The sequence below is a fragment of the Stomoxys calcitrans genome, chromosome 3, assembly GCF_963082655.1.
Source record: "Stomoxys calcitrans chromosome 3, idStoCalc2.1, whole genome shotgun sequence".
In the NCBI taxonomy this organism is placed as follows: domain Eukaryota; kingdom Metazoa; phylum Arthropoda; class Insecta; order Diptera; family Muscidae; genus Stomoxys; species Stomoxys calcitrans.
The window spans coordinates 81819339-81841266 of NC_081554.1; the positions used below are offsets into that span (position 1 = coordinate 81819339).

At 38.6% G+C, this 21928-nt stretch overlaps 1 protein-coding gene across 11 annotated transcripts in view; it reads right to left on the bottom strand.

Moving 5' to 3' along the window:
• LOC106084938 (alpha-2-macroglobulin) overlaps positions 1–21731 on the bottom strand; it is a 98658-nt gene extending 76927 nt beyond the window's left edge. For all 11 annotated transcript variants that reach the window (XM_059365058.1, XM_013248910.2, XM_013248918.2 and 8 more), the window contains exons 1-2: positions 21515–21731; positions 7847–9181 (exon numbers count right to left, since the gene is read on the bottom strand). In XM_059365058.1, the coding sequence (XP_059221041.1) occupies positions 7847–9181; positions 21515–21579 (1400 nt within the window). In that variant the 5' untranslated portion in view covers positions 21580–21731. The remainder of the gene's footprint in view (positions 1–7846; positions 9182–21514) is intronic.
• Between the last annotated feature and the right edge of the window lie 197 nt (positions 21732–21928).

The following is a 21928-nucleotide window of genomic DNA, read 5'->3' on the forward strand; positions in this document are numbered from 1 at the left end:
TGGGTATAAAAATCTTGAAATGTTTTTATACCCACCACCGAAGGATGGGCGTATATTCATTTTGTCATTCCGTTTGCAACACATCGAAATATCCATTTCCGACCCTATAAAGTATATATATTCTTGATCAGCGTAAAAATCTAAGACGATCTAGACATGTCCGTCCGTCTGTCCGTCTGTCTGTTGAAATCACGCTACAGTCTTTAAAAATAGAGATATTGAGCTGAAATTTTGCACAGATTCTTTTTTTATTCATAAGTAGGTTAAGTTCGAAGATGAGCTATATCGGACTATATCTTGATTTAGTCCCCATATAGACCGATCCGCCGATTTATGGTCTTTGGCCCATAAAAGCCACATTTATTATCCGATTTCGCTGAAATTTGGGACAGTGAGTTGTGTTATGCCCTTTAACATCCATCGTCAATTTGGCTCAGATCGGTTCAGGTTTGGATATAGCTGCCATGTAGACCGATCCGCCGATTTAGGGTCTTTGGCCCATAAAAGCTACATTTACTATCCGATTTTGCTGAAATTTGGGACAGTGAGTTGTGTTAGGCCCTTCGACATCCTTCGTCAATTTGGCCCAGAGCGGTCCAGATTTGGATATATGTAGCTGCCATCTATTGCAATAGACCGATCCTCCGATTTAGGGTCTTAGGCTCATAAAAGCCACATTTATTATCCGATTTTGCTGAAGTTTGGGACAGTGAGTTGTGTTAGGGCCTTCGACATCTTTCTTCACGATGTCAGATCGGTTCAGATTTGGATATAGCTGCCATATAGACCGATTTCTTGATTTAAGGATTTGCGCCCATAAAATGCTCATTTATTGTCCGATGTCGCCGAAATTTAGGACAGTGAGTTAGGTTAAGCCCCTTGACATACTCCTGCAATATCGCACAGATCGGTCCAGATTTGGATATAGCTGCCATGGGACATAAGGTATGAAATTTTTATCGAATTTTGATGAAAGGTGGTTTACATATATACCCGAGGTGGTGAGTATCCAAAGTTCGGCCCGGCCGAACTTAACGCCTTTTTACTTGTGCTTGAATTTTTCTCCGAAGGTGCATAATGGTCATGCAAATTTACCCATGAACATTCCATTGAAAAACAGTGCAAACTTCTCACAAAGTATTTGGAGGGACACCCACGATACTCATATTCTTTTTTAGGGTCAAGGGTCTGTATGGGCTCCCAACCCCAAAACATCCTCCAAACCGGGAGTGTTTATCAACCATGAGAATATGGCGTTTAAATGAAAGATTTTTGGGAGTAAAGCACGAATTTCATGATTACGTTCGTTGCAAAATGTCTGAGGGGTTCGTCCATCCCAAAAAGAACCCCAAACAAGGCATATTAACCCGCCCTGAAAACTGTGGTGCACAAATGGAAGGAAAGTGGCTCAAATCTCGGGGCTACGTGCCATGGATTTTTATACTCACCACCATATGATAGGGGGTATATTCATTTTGTTATTCTGTTTGCAACACATCCAAACATCAATTTCCGACCCTACAAAGACGAGTTAACGATGTCCGTGTGTCTGTCCGTCCGTCTGTTGTAATCACGCTGCAGCCTTCAAAAATTGAGGTTGAGGTTTAGTTCTTGAACGTGCAAATCGAATCATATTTGGATATAGCTGTGATATAGACAGATCTGCGAATTCAGGGGTTTAAGCACAAAAATCCGTATTTATTACTCGATTTCTCTAAAATTTGGAACAGCGTAACAAGTAATGTAAGAGTTGGACAAGGCTACTCGATATCCTAATGGCAGAGATCGGACCATACTTGGATCTAACTGCCATATAGACCGATTTGCGGATCAAGGGTCTTCAGTCTATTGCTTTAGTTTAGAACATTCAGCTGGATTGAGCGCATTTATTATCCTATTTTTATGAAATTTAAAACATTGAGTTGGATTAGGCCAACCGATATACAAACTGAGTACAGCTTAATTTGATATAGGTGCCATACAGATGGTTCCGCTGATTTGAGGTTTAACCACAATTTGGAAGAAATTCGGAACAATGAGTTATGCAAGGTCAATTTATAGCCTAGCCGACTATGGTTTACGTTAGACCTTATTTTGGAAACAGCTGCCGTCTAGTCCGATTAGTGTCTTACTCTAATAGAATCCGCTTTCTCTGAAATTTGACTCGTGGTACTTTTATCAAATATGTCCAGATTGACTCAATATGAATATAGTAGAGTTATAATAAAATAGGACTATGAATATATCCATGGTCGTGGAATTTCAAATTTCCACAGCACGCTTTTACTTGTTATACCCACCACCATAGGACGAGGTATACTTATCTAGTCATTCCGTTTATAACACCTTGAAATATTGATCTGCGACCCCATACAGTAAATATATTCCGGACAGTCCCGGCATTCTGGGTCAAACTAGCCACTAGGACGGACCCATCCGTCTGTCGAAATCACCATAGCGGTCGAACGCGTAAAGCTAGAAATTTTGCACAGATACTACTTATTGATGTAGGTCGTTAGGGGTTGCAAATGGCATATCGGTTCAGGTTTGGATATAGCTCCCATATAAACCGATCCCCGAATTTGACTTCTTGCGCCCCTAGAAGCCTCAATGTTCATCCGATTTGGCTGAAACTTTTATCAAAGATTAGGTTTATAAACAGATAAAGCCCCCCATATAAACCCATCCCCGGATTTGACTTCTTCAACCCATAGAAGAATAAATTTGTACCTGATTTGTCTAAAATGGGGCCCAAACTTCTGTTTTTTAGACTTATAAGTTGCCAAGTTTTATCCAAATCGGTCAATATGGTGATATAGACCCCCCTTAGTACCAATGTCATAATGCTATTCCGATTTGACTGAAATTTTGCACGTGGTGTTTTGGTATCATTTCCAACAACTGCGCTAAGTATGGTTCAAATCGGCCCATGTTTTGATATAGCTGCCATATAAACCGATCTTGGGTCTTGACTTCTTGAGCCAATAGAGCGCGCAATTCTGATCCGATTTGCCTGAAATTTTGCATGAGGTGTTTTGTTATGACTTTCAATAACTGCGATAACTATGGCGCAAATCGGTACATAACCTGATATGGCTGACACATAAACCGATCTGGGATCTCGACTTCTTGAGCCTCTAGAGGGCACAATTCTCATCCGATTTGGAAGAAATTTTGTACAACGGCTTCTCTCATGACCTTCAACATACGTGTCAAATATGGTCTGAATCGATCAATAGCTTGATACAGCTCCTATATAAAGCGATCTCCCGATTTTGCTTCTTGAGCCCCTACAAGGCGCAATTCTTATCCGAATGAACTGAAATATTTCAAAATGACTTCTACAATGTTCAGCATTCATTTATGGTCCTTATCAGACTATTACTTGATCTAGCTCCAAAAGCATAACAGTTCTTATTCAATATTCTTTGTTTGCCTCAAAAACGAAACCGCGATCCATGGTGGAGGGTATATAAGATTCGGTCCGGCCGAACTTAGCACGCTGTTACTTTTTTTTACTAAGCTTTAGTTTATCCACCTTGAAAATTTCTACTAAAAGTAATTTTTTGGCGCTTCTGAAACCATATGGCATATAATGACATAAAAGTGAATACATTAATCATAGTGTTGTGGATGCCACAAACAATAGTGATTATTGACAAACTATATAACCGCAGAACCGCAATGCAAATGCGCAATACTCAATGTAATTGATGCATATTGTCAAGTACCAATCAATTTTTCTAAATTTTAAGAACTTTTTCAAATGCTAGCTCTTATAAAAATCAACAAATTGACAGTCAACTTAGCGAGAATTCGATATTGATCAACAATAATTAATTGGTATTGCACTAAGAGCAAAACAAACGAAAAAAGTTGTCTACTATTTATCATCTTTAGTAACGTGTTTGAATAAAAACGAGAATTTTAAAAAATAAATAAATAAACATATTTACGAATAATTTTGCAAAACTGTTTGTTTCTAAGAAACAATATGTGTTTCATTCGTTTGCAATGCCAGGAAATGTTAATGGCTCATCTTCTTCTAATACAGTAAAGCCAAAGTGTGTTTGTGTGTCTGTTGCCTTTTCTTTGTTTCGTATAGAATTGAATACTTTTTCACATTTACAGTTAAATTTTGGTCATTCCTTGTCATCCACGGAATTATTTCGTAGTTTGGATTTGGTAGAACGGTTAGAGGTAATAATAAAATACCTCATGCAAAATTTCAAGTCGGCTCAAAATTGGTCGCTCCGGATGCTCCAAAAGTCAAATCAGGAGATCGGTTTATATGACTACTATTTCAAAACATTGGCCAATTTGACCCCTTTACCATCCCAGCCTTACTACACTTATAAGAAGAAGTTGTGCTAAATTTCAAGTGCCTTGCTGAAGTCCTAGTAAGGGATGGTATTCAACCCTGCTTTCGGAGAAGTCTGTGAAATGTTTAATTGATTCACGAGCGAAATTTGACAGTAATCATCTGTTATACCCTTCACCATAGGATGGGGGTATACTAATTTAGTCATTCTGTTTGTAACAGAAATAATGCGAAAAAATGCGGCAAGACACCAGATCGGTTTATATGACAGCTATATCAGGTTAAGTACCGATTTGCGCCGTACTTAGTACATTTGTTGAAAGTCATAACAAAACACCTCTTGCAAAATTTCAGCCAAATCGGATGAGAATTTCGCCCTCCAGCTACTCAAGAATTCAAGATCCAAGATCGGGTTATATGGCAGCTATACCAGGTTATGTACCGATTTGAATCATACCTAGCACAGTTGTCGTATGTGATACCAAAACACCACGTGTAAAATTTCAGGCGAATCGGATATGAATATCAAAACATTGACCAATTTGGCCCATTTACAATCCCAATTGACTAATAAGAGGTATTTGTGCTAAATTTCAAGCACCTAGCTTTACTTCTTCGAAAATTGGCGTGCTTTTGACAGACGGACGGACGGATATGGCTAGATTGACTTATAATGTCATGAAGATCAAGAATATATATACTTTATGGGGTCTTAGTCGCATATTTCGAGGTGTTAAAAACGAAATGACGAAATTAGTATACCCCCCATCCTATGGTGGAGGGTATGAAAGTAAACAAGAAAAAGCGTGCTAAGTTCGGCCGGGCCGAATCTTATATACCCTCCGCCATGGATCGCATTTGTCGAGCCACGGTATCTCTATTTAGGCAAGCAAAGGATGAAAGAAAAGAATTGCTATGTTATTAGAACAATATAAAGTTATGGTTCATTTCGAACCATAATTGAACTGAATATAGGAGACCATAGTCGAAGTCATTGTGTAAAATTTCAGCCAAATCTAGTAAAAATTGCGCATTTCAGGGGCTGAAGAAGTAAAATAGGGATATCGGTTTATAGGCGAGCTGTATTAGGCTATAAACCGATTCATTCCATTTTCGACACGTATGTTAAACGTCATAAGAGAAGCCGTGGTACAAAATTTCAGCTAAATCGGATAATAATTGCGCCCTCTAGTGGCTCAAGAAGTCAAGACCCCAGGTCGGTTTACATGGCAGCTGTATCAGGTTATGGACCGATTTGAACCACTCTTACCACTCGCTTTTGCTGAAATTTCAGAAAGTGAGTTGTGTTAGGCCCCTCGCCATCTTTCTGCTGTATGGCCTAGATTTGGATATAATTGCCATATAGACCGATCTCTCGATTTAAAAGCTAGGCAACCTAAAAGACTCATCTATTGACTGATTTCGCCGATATTCGGAACATTGTGTTGTGTTAGGCTTTTCGACATCCTTCGTTAATTTGGGCCACATCGATCCAGATTTGCAAAAACTGCCATATAGACCGATCTCTCGATTTAAGGTTTTGAGCCCATAAAAGGCGCATTTATTGTCCGATGTCGCCGAAATTTGTGACAGTGAGTTGTGTTAGGTCCTTCGACATCCTTCTTCAATTTGGCTCAGATCGGTCCAGATTTGGATATAGCTGCCATATAGACCGATCTCTAAATTTAAGGTTTTGGACCAATAAAAGGCCCATTTATTGTCCGATTTCGCCGAAATTTGGGACAGTGAGTTAAATTAAGCCCCTTGACACACTTCTGCATAATGGCACAGATCGGTCCAGATTTGGATATAGCTGCCATATAGACCGATCTCTCGGTTTTAGGTTTTGGGGCCATAAAAAGCGCATTTATTGTCCGATATCGCCGCAATTTGGGACAGTGAGTTGTGTTAGGCCCTTCGACATCCTTCTTTATTTTCATTCAGATCGGTCGAGTTTGTATATAGCTGCCATATAGACCGATCTCTCGATGTAATGTTTTGGGCCCATAAAAGGCGCATTTATTGTACGATGTTGCCGCAATTTGGGACAGAGAGTTAAGTTAAGGCCCTCCACAAATTTTCGCAATTCGGTCTAGATTGATCAAGATTTGCATATAGCTGTCATATGGACCGATATCTTGATTTAAAGTCTTGGCCCCGAAAAAAGCGCTTTATAATCCGATTTCACTGAAATTTTACACATTGACTTATGTTAGGCTTTTGGACATCCATGTTGTATATGGTTCAGATCGGTTTATTTTTAGATATAGCTACTAAAAAGATCAATATTTTGTTATACATAATTGAACAATGACTTGTACTTATTAGTATTTGGTCCAAATCAGATCACATTTCGAATAACTGCTATGGGACCTAAGGTATGCAATTTTCACCGGATTATGATGCAAGGTGGTTTACATATATACCCGAGGTGGTGGGTATCCTAAGTTCGGCTCGGTCGAACTTATCGCCTTTTTACTTGTTCAACCTTTTTCCCCAACATTTTGCCGACGTTGTTTTAAAGGCCTACAACATCAAGACAATCACTAATGTAATGGGTGATTTTTTTAAAGGTATAGGAAAAAACCCACCCCACCCAAACCCATTTCAGAAAATCGATAGTACGGGCCATATATTGGTCATCACTGTGCCTCAAATAGTACATCCTCTTAGTTCAATTTTGGCGTACTCTTTCATAACATTTCGGCCGGTACCTCACGAATTAAGCTTCAATGTTGCCTTCTTATACGTCAATTGAAGCGGGCTTATCTGTATAGACATGAGCTTTAACATAGCCCCACAAAAAAATAGTCTAAAGGAGTTAAATCGCACGAACTAGGCGCCCAATTGACCGGTCCGAATGTGAAATAAAATGACACCGAACTAGCCTCTCAATAAGTCCATTGTAACGCGTGCTGTGTGGCATGTGGCACCGTCTAGTTGAAACCACGTGTCATGCAAGTCAAGCTCTTGCATTTTGGCCAAAAAAAAGTTGGATATCATTCGCATCATCTTTGAAGAAGTACGGTCCAATGATGCCAACAGCCCATAAACCGCCCCAAACTGAGACTTTTTCTAGATGCATTGTTAGTTCTTGCAAAGCTTCTGGCTGATCTTCACTCCAGAATCCACAATCGTGCTTATTTACATACCCATTGAGTCAAAAATGAGCTTCGTCGTGAAATGAAAGGAGCGCGCGATGAACTTTCTTAACAGAGCACACTTTTTGAAGAAATAAAATTCAATAATTTGCAAGCGTTGTTCGTTTGTAAGACGATTCATGGTTAAATTGTAGGCCAAACTGAAGATGTTTGAAGGGGAAACAAAACACGAAGCGTGTTTAAATCATTGTTGCCAAAAAGATAATAGCTAAAAAATCACGCTTTATACATTTTGTGGATCAATATTTCGATGACAAGATGAATGGTAATTAAGACCATTATGATCCATTTGAACTTTGCACCTGTATACTTTTTTCACCCTAATAATTCTAATATATAAATGTTATAAATTTAAAATACTCACTTTTCGGTCTTTTGAACTAACTTCAATGGCCCAATATCATCTTCTTTCTTCTCATCCTTTTTGGCCTCTTCTACAGATCGCAAGCCTGGCAAGTAATGGGTTTTTTCTTCAAACTCTATGGTGACATCACCATAGTACCCTTCATCGGGTATTGTTGCCATAAATGTTACCATACCTTCGCTACTAACAGCACTCTCGTAAACAATAGACTCGGTCTTTTCTTCTGGCGTTCCCCAGTAATAGCTTTGTTTTTTAATAATGAGCTTGGCCCTGGATTTGGCGTCCTGAACGGGGCTGCCATCTAGCTTTTGAATTATAGCCTTAATTTCAAATGGCTTCTTGGGAACGTATTCGTTGGGACTTTCGGGAACGGTTATGCGATAGCGCGATTGCTCCAAATTTACCGAGGCGGACTTGTTTTGTGCGTTACCCGTATAGCCTTCGGTTACAACCGCCAATATCTGCAGGGGTGCCAAATAAGTGTAGTATCTGAGTTGTCCTTTGTTCATGGCGTCGAATTGACTTCTATCGAATTTTAAATCTTTAACCAAATCAAATTCCAAATGACCCTTGCCATCGACATCGATGGTCTTTTCGGCAGCTTCAGTGCGAGGAGATTGAGCTATGGTTACCGTAGCCTTGCCCTTAACCGGTTTACCATAGGTATACTTGGAACGTACTGTCATTTTAATAATACCATCGAAAATGGCCACCTCTTTGGGAGCCTCAAGTTCAACACTAAACTTGGGTAGAACATATTTGGCCACCTCAAAATGCTTCTCGGTCTTTTGCTTATTTTCCTCACCATGGGTAATCTCAATCACCCAATTGCCCAGTACAGGTTGTTCCGACAACTGAAACTTGCCACTGAAAACACCTTTGTCAAATTTAACATCCTTCATTTGTTTAATGTGATTGCCAGCACCGTCACGAATTCCAACATTAAGGGGCTCATCCAGCCTCGCTGGTCTGGTATTCTCATCCAGAGCCAAAATGCGATATTGCACCAAGTCACCTGGTTTGTAAACGGCTTTGTCAGTTTGTATATAGACTTTGGGCTTTTCATCTTTGTACACCAAATCGGTAGAGTTTTTAAATATAAGACCCTTCAATCCTTCGGTCTGCAACTTGTAGTCGCCATCCTCGATTTTGGGAATATCAAAGTGTACCACTTGCGTATCCGAGGGTGCTACATCAATAGTTTTACTCACATTGTATTTCTGACTGGTAATGTCTAGTTTTATTGTTGCCGCTTCTGCCGCTTCGTGCAGGGTAACACTTACAGCATAGTCATAATTAGGTTGAATTGTGCCCGGAGCAACTATAGTGTAGAAGCTGAAAATAAAATAAAGAAAGCGTGAAATTTCAATTAGAAAGTTAATCTAGCATATGCCATGAAGGTTGCGAAAAGTCTTCTAAAATTCTGTAACGAATTGTTTTTATACCCTTCACCATAAGATGGGGGTATACTAATTTTGTCATCCTGTTTGTAACTACTCGAAATATTCGTCTAAGACCCCATAAACTATATATATTTTTGATCGTCATGACATTTTAAGTCGAACTAGCCATGTCCGCCCGTTTGTCTGTCGATAGCACGCTAAATTTCGAAGGAGTAAAATTTGCACAAATGCTTCTTATTACTGTAGGTCAGTTGGGATTACAAATGGACCATATCGGTCCATGTTTTGATATAGCTGCCCTATAAGCCGATCTTGGGTCTTAACTCCTTGAGCCTCTAGAGGGCGTATTTTATTATGACTTTCAATAACTGTGCCAAATAAAGTTTAAATCGGTTCATAACCTGATATAGCTGCCATATAAACCGATCTTGGGTCTTGACTTCTTGAGCCACTAGAGGGCGCAATTCTTATCCGATTGAAATGAAATTTCGCACGAGGTGTTCCGCTGTGACTTCCAATAACTGTGCTAAGTTAGGTTAAAATCGGTCAATAACCTGATATAGCTGCCATATAAACTGATATTGGGTTTTGACTCCTTGAGACATAGTCATAATTGAACACCGCATACCAACTATCAACCAAATCAGACAAAAATTGCGGCTTCCAGGCGCTCAAGAAGTCAAATCGGGAGAACGGTTCATATGGGAGCTATATCAGGTTATAAACCGATTTGGACCTTGCTTGGCGCAGTTGTTAGAAGGCATAAGAGAACACTATGTTCAAAATTTAAGCCAAATCGGTTGAAAATTGTGGCTTCCAGGGGCTCAAGAAGTCAAATCCGGAGATCGGTTTATATGGGAGCTATATCGAAATCTGAACTGATATGGCCCAATCCCCAACGACCTTCATCAATATTATATATCTGCGCAAAATTTCAAGCGGGTAGCTTATCGTAATTTCGACAGACGGACGGATATGGCTAGATAGAATCAGAATCAGCAGATCAATATTTCGAGGTGTTACAAACGGAATGACTAGATTAGTATACCCCCATTCTATGGTGGTGGTTATACAAATTATGAGTATTTGAGCGTATAGACCAGTATTTGGCAAAAATACTCACTATTGCACATTACTCTGTACTTACAAAAGAAAATAATCCCAAGCAGATCGCTAGGTTTGCAAGTAATTGCAATTATGTGCTCGTCACTTGTGTAAAAACATTCTCACACACAATTTTTTTTCTTTTCATACCCTCCACCAAAGGATGGGGGTATACTAACTTCACTATTGCGTTTGTAACACCTCGAAATATTGATCTTAGACCCCATAAGGTATATATATTCTTGATCGTCTTGACATTTTAAGTCGATTTAGGCATGACCGTCCGTGTGTCCGTCTGTCTGTCTGCAGAAAGCACGCTTACTTTTGAAAGAGTAAAGCTATGCGTCAGTGTAGGTCGACTGGAATTGTAAATGGGTCATATCAGTCCATATTAAGATATAGCTTCCACATAAACCAATCTTCGGATTATCCATCTTAAGCCTCAAGGCGCAATTCTTATCCGATCTTTGTGGAATTTCGCAAAATGAACTCAACTTACGTGCCAAATCGGCCCAAAACCTCAGGATTTGAACCATATTTGGTCTCATATAAAACGACCTTCCGATTTGACTTCTTGAGCCTCTAGAGGGCGCAATTTTTATCGGATATGACTGAAATTTCGTTCTATGATGTCTTCTACAACATTTAATGGATGTACCAAGGGTGGTTCAAATCGATCTTAAACCTGACTCCCCTATAAACCGATTTAACGAATTTACTTCTTGAGCCTCTATAAGACGTAATTCTTGTCCGATTTTGTTAAAATTTGTCACAGTCACTGTATCTATGGCCGCTAACAAACGTGTTAATATGGTCTGACTCGGTTCATAAGCTGATATAGCTCCCATATGAACCGATCTTCCGATCTTACTTCTTGATCCTCTAGAGGGCGTAATTCTTATTCGATTTTGCTGAGATTTTGCACAGTGACTTCTTCTATGCCCTCTGTCCATAACCTGATATAGTTTCCATGCAAACCGATCTCTCCTTCTTATACCCTCCACCATAGGATGGGGGTATACTAATTTCGTCATTCTGTTTGTAGCAACTCGAAATATGCGTCTAAGACCTTATAGAGTATATATATTCAAGATCGTAATGTCATTTTAAGTCAATCCGTCTGTCCGTCCGTCCGTCTGTCCGTCCATCAGTCTGTCCGTCCGTCTGTCTGTCTGTCGAAAATACGCTAACTTTCGAAGGAGTTAAGCTAGGCGCTTGAAATTTTGCACAAATACTTTTTATTAGTGTAGGTCGGTTGGGATTGTAAATGGGCCAAATCGGCCTATGATTTGGTATAGCTGCCATATAAACCGATCTTCGGCTTTGACTTCTTGAGCCTCTAGTGGGCGCAATTCTCGTCCGATTTGACTGAAACTTTGCACGTGGTGTTTTAGTATCACTTCCAACAACTGTGTTAAGTATGATTAAAATCGGTTCATAATCTGGTGTAGCGGTCATATAAACCGATCTTGGATCTTGACTTCTTGAGCCAATAGAGCGCACAATTCTCATCCGATTTGGCTGAAATTTTGCATGAGGTGTTTTGTTATGACTTCCAATAACTGTGCTAAGTATGGCGCAAATCGAAACATATCCTTATATAGCTGCCATATAAACCGATCTGGTATCTTCACTTCTTGTGCCTCTAGAGGGTGCAATTCTCTCCGATTTGGCAGAAATTTCGCGCAACGGCTTCACTCATGACATTTAATAGACGTATCTATTATGGTCTGAATCGATCAATAGCTTGATACAGCTTCCATATAAACCTATCTCACGATTTTGCTTCTTGCGCCCTACAAGGCGCAATTCTTATCCGATTGAATTGAAATATTACACAATGACTTCTACAATGTTCAGCATTCATTTATGGTCCGATTTGGACTATAACTTGATAAAGCTCCAATAGCATAACAGTACTTATTCAATATTCTTTGTTTGCCTAAAAAGAGACACCGCGCATAGATCTCGACAAATGCGATCCATGATGGAGGGTATAACTTGTTTATTTTGACTAAGCAAAGAGCAGTCAGTATATTGAGCAGCTCAGACGAGTGCTCGGAAAGTGTAAATTTTTAAGGATTTTGTACAAAAATGAGGGTATCATTAGAGCTCATTAGAAATAATTAGAGCAGCATTCAAATGGCTGCCAGGTACAAGAAAATGTCAAAGGCACATACATAAAAAATATGCATCCGAATCTAGGTTTTTAAATGTGCGAAAACAACAACGAATTGTTTTTTATAGCACAAAAAATACGAATTGATTATGAACAAGTAAAAGCGTGCTAAGTTCGGCCGGGCCGAATCTTATATACCTTCCACCATGGATCCAATTTGTCGAGTTCTTTTCCCAACATCATTTCTTAGGCAAAAAACTATATAAGAAAAGATTTGCTCTGCTATTAGAGCGATATCAAGATATGATCCGATTTAGACCACTATTAAATTATATGTTGGAGACCTGTGTAAAATGTCAGCCAATTGAACCATACTTAACACAGTAGTTAGAAGTGATACTAAAACACTATGTGCAAAATTTCAGTCAAATTGGATGAGAATTGCGCCCTCTAGAGGCTCAAGAAGTCAAGACCCAAGATCGGTTTATATGACAGATATACCAGGTTATGGACTGATTTGAACCATACTTAGCACAGTTGTTAGAAGTGATACTAAAACACTATGTGCAAAATTTCAGTCAAACAGGATGAGAATTGCGCCCTCTAGAGGCTCAAGAAGTTAAGACCCAAGATTGGTTTATATGACAGCTATATCAAAACATGGACCGATATGGCCCATTTGCAATACCAACCGACCTACACCAATAAAAAGTATTTGTGCAAAATTTCAAGCGGCTAGCTTTACTCCTTCGGAAGTTAGCGTGCTTTCGACAGACAGACGGACGGACGGACAGACGGACGGACATGGCTAGATCGACATAAAATTTCACGACGATCAAGAATATATATACTTTATGGGGTCTCAGACGAATATTTCGAGTAGTTACAATCAGAATGACAAAATTAGTATACCCCCCTCTAATGGTGGAGGGTATAAAAAGTTTTATTTTCCTACTGAGGTCTGCTTATAATTCGCAAAAATTTGAGTTTGAATGGCGCCTTCTAGAAGATCAAGAAGTCTAGTCCCCATATCTGTTTATATGACAGCTATATCAGGTTATGAACCGATTTGAACCATACTTGGCACAGTTGTTGGTTATCATAACATACTACGTGCCAAAATTCATTCAAATCGGATAAGAATTGCGCCCTCTAGAAGCTCAAGAAGTCAAGACCCAAGATCGGTTTATATGACAGTCATATCAGGTTATGGACCGATTTGAACAATACTTGGCACAGCTGTTGAATATCATAACAAAGCACGTCGTGAAAAATTTCATTCCAATCGGATAAGAATTGCGCACTCTAGAGGCTCAAGAAGTCAAGACCCAAGATTGGTTTATATGGCAGCTATATCAGGTTATTGACCGATTTCAACCATACTCAACACAGTTGTTGGATATCATAAGAAAACACGTTGTGCAAAATTTCATTTTTGCATTCAGGCTTTAATTTTATAAGATTTTCTTACGATAGGACCTAAACTATAGCTACAACAGCCTTGAAGGGCCATATCGGATGAAAGATATATGTCGGAGCTATATCTAAATCTGGACCGACTTTGATGAACGACTTTGCACACATATTGGGCCGTTAAGTAAAATGTCTCGTGCTAAATTTGGAAAACATTGGACAAAAACTGTGGCTTCCACAGCCTTAAAAAGCCATATCGGATGAAAGATATATATGGGAGCTATATGTTAATCTGGCCCGATTGTTACGAAATTTTGCACACGTATAAAAACGTCAAATAAAGCACCTCTTGCTTAAGTTTTGACAGATCGGAGAAACATTGTGGCTTCTACAGCCTTAAAAGTCGGATGAAAGATATATGGGAGTTATATCTAAATCTGAAGCAATTTTTTCCAAAATCAATAGCGTTTGTCCTTGGACGAAAAAAGAGACTTGCGCGAAATTTTATGACAATGGGACAACTAATGCAACCTATACCTTGATCACAAGAATACATGGATAGACAGACGGTCATAGCTAGATCGAATCATGATTCTAAGCCGATGTACTTTGGTATACTTATCAATGGGTCTAGCTCTTCTCCTTCTTAGCGTTGCAAACAAATGCACAAACTTGGCCCAAATCGATCCAGATCAGGATATAGCTGCCATATAGACCGATATCTCGATTTAAAGTATTGGCCCCGTAAAAGGCGCATTTATAATCCGATTTCACTGAAATTTGACACAGTGAGTTGAGTTAGGCTTTTCGACATCCGTGTCGTACATGGTTTAGATCGGTTTATTTTTAGATATAGCTACTGTAATTATAAGTATTTGCTCCAAATCGGAACATATTTTGATATAACTGCTATGGGACGTAAGGTATGAAATTTTCACCGAATTTTGATGAAAGGTGGTTTACATATATACCCGAGGTGGTGGGTAACCAAAGTTCAGCCCGGCCGAACTTAACGCAAAGAGCTAACTGTGCAATTTCTCTTGAGCTTGAACTTTTTAAATATTTTTTTATGCTATAAAAACCGAAAATTATTCTCTATTCGAAGTCAAAACGTGCATCAATATAATGTTTGTTATATCTGCTTTGGATGAGAAAAGATTGCCCATATTGGCGTTATTAATTGCATTTTCTAAAATGCCAGTCGTTGTTTACATAGCTTCTGATCTAATATTATAAGCTATGTTATAAGTTTCTTCTCCCCTCCTCCCAACCTCTTTTCAGTTAGTATTTAATACAAAGATGCTAATGCCGGTATATGCTAATTTTACTTCTTAATCTTTATCTATTCTCATGAATTTAATCTCCCAATAATAAGAAGATTTAAAATATTCTGGATTATCATTCATGAATTCATTGTCAGGGGCTACTGTGGCAGTTTTAGAGCAAAGGTAGTGTCTTTACAGTACTAGAAGAAACCTGATTTCGATTATTATTCATTTAGAAAATGTATTTCTGAATAAACTACAAATGTTAACCTAATTTTTGTTCATTCGAACGAAAGAATTGTACTGATAAACTTGTAGCTAAGGTCATGCTAGACCACTTTGAAGATATTTGTATGGCTGTGTTCGAAATAAGTTGCAAGAATATTCACTGAAAAATATTTGCTATTGTCAGAATTGTAAAGTAAAAATGTTCTATGCAGTCAGATAGAATGGTTAAACTTTTCTCTACTTTAATTCCACAAGCCTTAGCTACGCCATAAGTGAGCAAAGCGAAATGGTACATTCCTCTACCAGTCTGTGGGCCACCAAGAAATATTCCCAGCATTTGAACATGAAATAGACCACCCCACACAAATAACCCCGGAACAAATTCACCCCAAAAATAAAAACAATTTGCGCTCAAATATGTATTTGGAGTAAAATATGAAACGATTTTTAAAAATCTTCTTCAAATTATTTTTTTTTTTTGAGTGTTTGAAAATGGCAGAAAGAGCCGCTGACGGTTTTTTTCAATTTGTTGTTTAAAGCCTTAAAATTTTGAAATAGGCTGACACTAAATTGAAAATATGCCCCTCTATGGCTTAAGGAAACCTCAATTGGCCCTAATAGCTAAATGAAAAAGGCCCCCAAATGACGAAGATAAGTCCCAATAGCTTTGTTGTTGTTCCATATTCACCTGTTTTGGTTTTGGAGTGCCTTTTAATGGGGCCAAACTTCTTACCACCTAGGAATCCAAGGTAACATACACATTGTATTTAAATTGAGGGAGCTGTCGCACATGAATCTAGACGAGCAACCTAACCTTAGACGAGATGAGAATTGCGCCATCTAGTGCTTCAAGAAGACAAGATTCAAGATCGGATTATATGGCAGCTATATCAGATTATGGAGCGATTGCTAATTTTTAGCCAAATCGAATGAGAATTGTGCCCGCTTGTGGCTCAAGAAGTCAAGACCCAAGATCGGTTTATATTGCAGCTTCATCAAAACATGGACCAGTATGGCCCATTTACAATCCCAACCGACCTAAACTGTTAAAAAGTATTTCTGCAAAATTTCAATGACCTAGCTTTAATCCTTCAAAAGTTAACATGTTTTCGACAGACGGACGGACATGTCTAGATCGACTTAAAATGTCGATTAAAGCTATAGCATTGGCTCAAGGGCCTAAGACTATAAATCTGGGGATCGGTCTATATGAGTGCTATATTAAGATATAGTCCAATCTAGACTAAAGTCGGAACGAATGTAGCGGTCTTCGCGCAACTCAATGTGCCAGCGAAATCAGACAATAATTGTGGGTTTTATGAACCTAAAACACAAAATCTGGAGCTTGGTTGTTGTTGTAGCCACATTTTCATGAGGAGGTAGCGATCCTCGTCAAGCTCCTGTAGGTGAGCAAGCACGTTCCGGTCCAAAGAACAGATCGCCGCTGAAACTAGGTGGTCATTGGTTATTTAAAGGCGCCAATAACTCGCCTTGTCATCTCAAGCGTCAAAGTCACTCAGTATTTGTGCAAGAACCGGTGCCGCCCGGCCTCTCACTGAGACTCTCCGCTCGTTACTGCTGATTGTCCGCGACTGCCATTGCAACTACTCCATATGGAGCATTCCACTATTCGCAACTTGGGAAAGCGTCCAGTAGCTCGCAACTATGCTTCTCGTGACAGCAATGAACACAACACAGGTTGGACCTCAATGTCCCAGCCTGTGTGGTGCTCACAACTATCCCGTACTTGGTCTAAATGTGATGATTTATCAACATATAGCCGAACAAGTAAAAGAGCATTAAGTTGGATACCCATCACCTCGGATACATATATAAGCCACCTTTCGTCATAATGCGGTGAAAAATGCATCATTTGAGAACCCATAGCAGCTAAATCTAAATTTCGGTTAAATATTGGTTAATAAATTCACTTTTTATGGGCCTAAAACCTTAAATCAGGAAATCGGTCTATATGGCAGCTATATCCAAATCTGGACCAATCTGGGCCAAACTGAAGAAGGATGTCGACTGGTCTAACAAAACTCACTGTCTCAAATTTCAGCAAAATCGAATAATAAATGTGGCTTTTATGGGCCTAAGACCCAAAATCGGCGGATCGGTCTATATGGGGGCTATATCAAGATATAATCCGATATAGCCCATCTTCGAACTTAACCTGCTTATGGATAGAAAAAGAATCTGTGCAAAGTTTCATCTCAATATCTCCATTTTTAAAGACTGTAGCGTGATTTCTACAAACAGACGGACGGACATGGCTAGATTGTCTTAGATATTTACGACGATCAAGAATATACATACTTTATAGGATCGGAAATGGATATTTCGATGTGTTGCAAACGGAATGGCAATACTCATTTTCGGTGGTGGGTATAAAAATTATAATAAATATGAAAAACTAAGCACTGGCGACTAAAGCTTTCGGTTTGGCTCAATGTACGAAATTTCTGGAAAATCGACCAATAAATTCGCCAGTTAGGGATGAGAGACCTTCAATCGGTAGAAGTCTCTCATGGGCCTAAGACTTTAAATCTGGGGAACAATCTGTATTTAGATATAGTCCGATCTAGACCATAGTCGGTATGAATGTTGGGGGTCTTGACGCAACTCAATGTGCCAACGAAATCGGACTATAAATGCGGTTTTTATGAGCCTAAGACAGGAAATGGGGAGATTGGTCTAAACTTGATGCCTTATCAAGATATAGTCGGAAAAAGAATAGTCTTCGAAAAATTTATAAAATTTAAGGAAATTATTGGAAGAAAAAAAATCTTTTCAAGGTTTCATTTCATTTTGACTTTAATTTTGAAGACTGTAGCATATTATAACTGACAGATGGGCAGACGGACGGCACACAGTGTTCCCAAACCGAAAAATCTTGAAAATAATTCTGGAACTCTTGAACGGATAGAGATATGTACAATACTTTATATAGTCAATGTTGACGTGTTTCCTAATTAGTATGCCAAGACCCTAGTGGGTCCAGAGGTTAAAACATGGAGTTTAAAAGTTGGTCACCTCGAACATGTAAAATTTTGTTCTGCTTGTCAAACAATCATTTATGGACCGATCGGCTTGATTTTTGATACACTACACCACCACTGTGGTACAGGGTATTATAAGTTTGTGCATTTGTTTGCAACGCTAAGAAGGAGAAGGGCTAGACGCATTGATAAGTATACCGATCGACTCAGGTATTACTTTCTGATTCGATTAAGCCATGTCCGTCTGTAAGTCCATGTGTTCTTGTAATTAAAGGTCAGTTCTTATTTGTTTCCTAATCATCACGAAATTTCACACTTCTGCCCCACGGATGGACGCTATTGATGTTGGTAAAAATCGGTTTAGATTAAGATATAGCTCTAATATATATATATATTATATATATATATATATATATATATATATATATATATATATATATATATATATATATATATATATATATATATATATATATATAGCCCGATTTGCACTCAAATGGCCGTAGTGACAACAATTTTCAACCGATCTGCACAAAATTTGGCATGGATTGTTTTCTTGCTGATCTTAACATATCTGCAAAATCGGTTCAGACTTGGATATATATATGTATCGCCTGATTTGCACTGATATGGCCGTAGTAACAACAATTTTCGACCGATCCGAGAAATTTCATCAAAATTGGTTCAAATTTGGATGTAGCTCTCATATACATATATATTTATATATTGCCCGAATTTACAATTGTAGGGTAGGTGTAGGGTATTATATAGTCGGCTCTACCCGACTTTTGCTTTTTCTTACTGGTTTAAAGATTGAGTTCGTACAACTTTGCAAAAACATGCGGAAATGCCCAGTATATCTCTAACGGTTTATGAGTTATTGGACTTTTAACGATTTTTTTTTTTTGAAAACTTTTGTCAGGGTATGGTGGGTATTTCTGAAATTGTGGAAAGGTTATGAAATTCGTCGAGTATTAAAAAAAAACGTTGAGGAGCTAATAAATCGGAACGCTTAAATATATTATCATGATTTTTTCACGAACTTCGGATACCCACAACACCGGGTATTTATGTAAAGCAACTTTCGTCATAATCCTAAGAAAACTTCATAATTTATGCCCCCACATCAGCTAAATCGGAAAATGGTTCGATTTGGACAAAATTAGGCACGGAAAGTGAGTGGTCTAATAAGTACAACTCATTGTCCAATTTTGTAGAATAAAATATTGGTCTTTTTGGTAGCTATATCCAAATATAGACCGATCTGAACCATATACGACACGGATGTCGAAAAGCCTAACATAAGTCACTGCGTCAAATTTCAGCGAAACCTGATTATAAATGAGCCTTTAATGGGGCCAAGACTTTAAATCGAGAGATTGGTCTATATGGCAGCTATATCCAAATCTGTATCGATTAGGGATTTAAGAGGGATGTCGAAGGGCTTAACACACTGTCCCAAATTTCGTCCAATACGTCTTTTATGTCCCAAAATCTTAAATCGAGAGATCGGTCTGTATGGCAGCCATAAGCGTAGATAGGCCTCTGGGGGTGGGCTGGATGGACAACCCACAGTAAAGTTCGTCTAAGACCCATATAGTATATATATTCTTGATCGTCTCGACGTGTTGGGTCGATCTACACATGTCCGCCCGTCCTTTTGTCGAAATCACGATAGAGGTGGAACGCGTACAGCTAGCCGCTTGAAATTTTGCACAGACACTTAATGTTCATCTTGGCCATTGGGGATTGCAAATGGGTCTTATCGGTTCGTATTTATATAAAGCTCTCATATAAACCTATCTCCCGATTTTACTTTTTGAGCCCCTGGAAGCCGTCATTTTTGGCTGAAATTTCGCATGTATTGTTCCGTAATGACTTCCAACAATTATGCTAAGTGCAGTCAGAATCGGTTTAAAACCTGATATAGCTCCCATATAAACCGATCTCCGATTTGACTTCTTGAGCCCTTACAACTTCAATTTTTGTCCGATTAGGCTGAAGTTTTGCATGTAGTGTTCGATTATGACATCCAACAACAATGCTAAGTACGGTCGGAAGCGGTCTATAACCTGATATAGCTCCCATATAAACCGATCCCTGATTTGACTTCTTAAGCCCTTACAAGCCGCAATTTTTGTCCGAGTTGGATGAAATTGAGCGTGTAGTGTTTTGTTATGCCTTTTAACAATTGTGCCAAGTACGGTCCAAATCAGTCTAAAACCTGATATAGCTCCCATATAAGTCGATCCCCCTTTTTGGTGGGTTCCCAAGATTCGGTCCGGCCGAACTTGGCATGCTTTCACTTGTTAAACTTGTATATAGCTCTTAAAAAATCTCCCTGTAGTACATACAAATAATATATACTTGTGGGTTTAATAAGATGCTCCCATATGCCCAGGCACATGCCCTTACCCAACTCATCCAGAAATTATTATCAAAGAAGTTGTTTGACCTGGGGCAATGTTTTGCTTCTCTAAAAAGCCTACTGGAGGGGAAAAGTGGTTTGGGGGCGTGTTGTATTTCGCTGTCTACTTTAAGTTTTCCTTATATGAAGCCTTAGTGTGCATATGTCCGTTTCTTCTAAATTATGTAGTTGACTCGTACACATACAGAAATATCTTTGGACCTCAAAGGCCCAAAACTGTGATATAGCCCCCTGTAACCATTTCCTGCATACATTGTTACATACTATCACACGGATGGATCTGAAGCCCATAGAAGGATTGCATTCTTTTTGATATCACCAAATGCTTTATCATCTAAATCAGCAATTAACCACTTTGTCTACATTTATAGAATTCTTTTTTAGATCAACAAAATTCTTACTCATCCTCTGAATTGTCAACCACTTTTGGGGCGATAATATTATTTAATACTTGTCTATAAGCGGCTTGCATATAAATAACAACAATTACAAAATACCGATCATTTAGTAAACCCCAATGATATACCAAACAATATCCATAATAATAATTGTTGTCGTCACGAAGTTCAATACAAACGTGACTGGAACACCATTGCCCATCATGCGTTTGGCGATGTAAAAAATATCACTCTACTACCGGACACAGGTCTCATAAAATAAAATCCCCGAATTCTTAGAAATCACTGCAAATGCATTTCACACTCACCCAGTGGCATTGACAATTATTAATATTTGTAGAAATATAAAAGCAAAGCTTATTAATCGATTCATGTTCTGATGAGCGCTATTAAAGCGAGTGTCTTCAACAATTATTTTTTTTTTTTTCAATATGTACGTAAGTTTCACTTTACGCGCGACGTGACCTGGTGCTTTCAACAAACCGTAACCAACGCAGACCTTAGTAAGGCAACGACTGACTAACAAACTCTGAGAACCGAGTTTATTTCAATCAAAATAAAGTGTATATTGCTTGATGTTGCCGACAGTGATGGCACTTTCGTTTTAAATTGTACACAAAAGTGTACGATATCAACACTGATATTAAAGTGTTTGTAGTAAAGAAACAAAATCAAACAAAGCTCGGCATAGTGGAATGTAATGAAAAAAAAAAAAAAAAACA